Source organism: Aphelocoma coerulescens, chromosome 5 (assembly GCF_041296385.1).
Source record: "Aphelocoma coerulescens isolate FSJ_1873_10779 chromosome 5, UR_Acoe_1.0, whole genome shotgun sequence".
Taxonomy (NCBI): Eukaryota; Metazoa; Chordata; class Aves; order Passeriformes; family Corvidae; genus Aphelocoma; species Aphelocoma coerulescens.
Genome location: NC_091019.1, coordinates 40,131,436 through 40,135,041, shown reverse-complemented (window position 1 = coordinate 40,135,041; position 3,606 = coordinate 40,131,436). Strand labels below are relative to the sequence as shown.

The window sequence follows — 3,606 nt, the reverse complement described above, 5'->3', positions numbered from 1 at the left end:
AAAGTGTGCCCTATCCTATACAAAAGTGAATGAAGTCAACTTTTAATAATTTTTTTAAACATATTAACAAATTATTAAAGAAGGGTTGTATTCAAATCAAAATAGTAACTGTTTAAAAAGTGACAAAGAAATTTCTATGCACTATCCAATGACTATTTAACTTAACAGTGAGAACTCACAGAGTTTCAAAGAAACCAAGAAGTACAATTATGAAGAACTCTTAACATCTATTATTGCTAAATATTAATGCACATTCCTGTGACTAAACTGATGTACATGTTAGCATTTTTTTTAGATTTTTTTTTTCAGTGTTATAAAAATTTATCTCGTTGATCCAAGCTCCCAGCTGTCTTGACTTGGAATTAATGATTAAAATTAATTACTAGTAGTCAGCAAGTAAAATAAAAATAGATTTTGTTAAGTTAGTCTTTTCACAGAGTAAAAGGAAAGAAGCAAAACTCACCTGTCACTGCCTCGTAGCATCTTGGGGTCAAAATACCTGTAGTCATCTGTCTCCTATTAAAAAGTATGATTTTATCTCAAAAGATTGGAATTTTGGCTTATGAATTTTTGCTTGTATATATTATATTAAAGATTACATTAACTGTTCAAACCAGTATCATTTTCCATCACATCATTCTACGTTAATTGTGGTATCCACTAGTATTTATAAAATTTGTATATAACTGCACCAGTACAAAATAAACAACAGTGAGAAGCTATGAAGGGTGCTATTGAGCTTTTTATTTCTGGTTCATCTAAAATTGACTATCACACACTTTCCAAAAAATACACTGGTTGCATAATAAATCCCAACAGAAAGACAGTATGCAGAAAGAAAAATTAAGTTGTTACCAGCTTTAGAGGAACACCGATGGTTAGTGATAAACATTTAAATTTTCCAGGTTACGGAGATCTGCTACTGATTTACCATTACAAAACAAAACACTTCTGTGGCAATGAGTGCTAAAGACAAGACAGATCAAAATCTGCTACTGTTATGTAACTTATCCTTCTCATTTCATGATTTATGACTACTATTAAACCAAAATTAAGCTATTGAAGAAGAAATGACTTCCACAAGAATTTGAAAAGTTTGACTGTCTAAACTACACAAAAAATTTCATCACACAGAACAGAGAGGCACTTCCAATATTTTTACTGGCAACAAGCAGAACTTTTGCCAATCAGTATGGATGAAAAACAAACTTCTTAGTAATTCCTTCTGACAACTTCTTGGCTTTCTCCTGTTTCTATACTACATTTTTATCCAGGTACTGTGAAGTTCAGTTTTTCAATAAACTGCATGCAGAACTAAGTTGATTTCATCTGTGTGCTTACATGCAAAGACGTCTGAGTTTTGATGATTCTGTAGAGCAGAAATAATACTTCTTGAGTAGTAGACAAATTGTCTGGGGAATTTACTAGAACTCACAAAGCATGACTACCTCTAATACTAAAAAGTATTTAATATATATGTGGTGGTTACACACACAGAAAATAAATCTGATATTACAAACTTTTATGTAATTACATAAAATAACTCTCTTATCCTGAAGTTTGGCTTTTAAAAAAAAATAATTTAGATCTAATTTCACACTGAATCTCCATAAAAAGCTTTTATATGCTCCACTGGGAATTTCAACTACTGGAGTCTGCCAGCATTCATGATTTTGCAGCTTCATACCTAAAGGTGGTATAGTGACTCTGGGGTAATGAGAGAGCTGGGAATGGACAGATATTGATTGACTAAAATTGAGAGGTATTTGAGAAACCTTTACCTCGGGTAAAAAGATGCACTTTTTCTGCTTATTAGAATGAATTACAGATTAATAACAGTACTAAAAATCAGAGTTAATAAACATATGACAAACATTTACTCCTGAACGTATTACTGCTGTGTTTTTTCACTGTGGGCTTGTGTAAGTAGACACACAGCATGTGGTAAAGCAATAGAAATGTGATAACCTAGGGATTTTTTGTAGTTTTTGTTTAAACACACTACACTATTCCTGCTGAAATCAGTGCTGAGGGGGCAGGGAAAAGAAACCCCACTAAATTTTATTTTCTTTAAGATACCTAGTCTGCCAATAAAAACAACTGTATAGCACTTTCCTCACACACAACTGAATTGGTGACTTCCCTAAGCAATTCCAGAAGAAAATGAATACTTCTGAGATTATAAACTTAATTTTCAGTATTTCCAATTAAAATAGGAAAAGACCCATGGAAATGCCATTGACTTTCAATCTGCATTTGTTTTTCTGCAGAATCTAACAGGACTAGTTTGGATTAAGGAAACCTACTTTCAGAATTTTTCTTTGTAATGCATGAAAGGTAATCCTATTACAGCTGGTGGTGGGCTCAGTAGCTCTGACCCAGGAAGAGGTGACTGGTCCAGGGAGATGGTCCCGAAAGGAATTGCCTTCCCGAGGCCCAGTGTCTTCCTCTCAGCTGCTGGCAGGAGGGCCCTTGCAGAGGCTGTCAGCTCTTTAGTGATTGTCAGCTCGTGATTCCAGCTCAGCTCTGCAGGGCATCCCCAGGCCAAACCAGACCAGAGAGAGACGAGAAGGCCCGTGTGGCTGGTTCCGCACAGAGGTAGCTTTATTGTTGGTTCCCTCCGGCGAAGGGGAAAGCCAGGGACGAGCTCTCTCTCCCACAGAGCCAGGGGGCTTCCTTTTATAGGGATACAGGGGATCAGCAGGGGACCAATGGGTTACAGAGGGTCTGGGACAGACCAATGGGTTACAGAAAGATCTGCATAGGGTCTTCCAAAGGATTGTGGGTCTGCCTTTCCTCGCCATGATCCAAGAGGTGGCTGCCCCTTCAGGGAGTCCTGCTGGGCGATTGCTAAATCTCTTGTCTCAGCAGAGATCCCTCCAGGGCAAGGGCTGGGCATATCCCACATAATCCTACAACAAATCCTACCTAAGTCTGAAAGGTCCCATATACACTGAAAGGGACAGTATTAACGAAAATACAGATTCATTAATATACATCACAAATAAGATCTATCTACTTCTTAAGTCAATACAAATGTACACACTGTACTGACAGAGGCTAAACCACTTTGTAAAGGTTTACTTTTTCGAAGACTGTCCTCACTCAGTAATCAAACCATTTTCTAGAAGATCCTTAGAATAATCTCCATAACTCTATAGTAAATGATGGTCAATTTCATAACTACGGATTAAAATTTGTGTATACCTGACAACAAGATTTTTTTTGTTTGTTTAGGAAGATTTAAGGTTTTAATCAAGCTCTATTTAATGACACCAGAACAAAGCAAGTATGTTATTAGTTTTATGAACATTTGAACATATTAATTTTCATCAATTATGAACATATTATTAAAATATAACCTTAAAAGCAATTGCTTAAAATTGTGCTTTTAACAATAAATATTATTATTTAAAATACCCACAAGTAACTGATTACTTTTATGGTCATCAAGGAATGTTTCTGAATATGTTTTTCAAGAAAAGGTGTAACTATAGTTAATCAATCTAGAAAAAATTTAAAAATTACAAGATGGTATTATGGCCCCTAAGAACTGTTCTAGCATTTCCTGCTTCTGAAAATCTTGAAAAGCATGGGTGGCATGGG

General features: G+C 35.5%; 1 protein-coding gene across 2 annotated transcripts in view; it reads right to left on the bottom strand.

Moving 5' to 3' along the window:
* The window catches only part of SCFD1 (sec1 family domain containing 1), a 52,126-nt gene that overhangs the window by 7,058 nt on the left and 41,462 nt on the right, over window positions 1-3,606 (bottom strand). For both annotated transcript variants that reach the window (XM_069017733.1, XM_069017734.1), the window contains exon 21: window positions 464-516. In XM_069017733.1, the coding sequence (XP_068873834.1) occupies window positions 464-516 (53 nt within the window). The remainder of the gene's footprint in view (window positions 1-463; window positions 517-3,606) is intronic.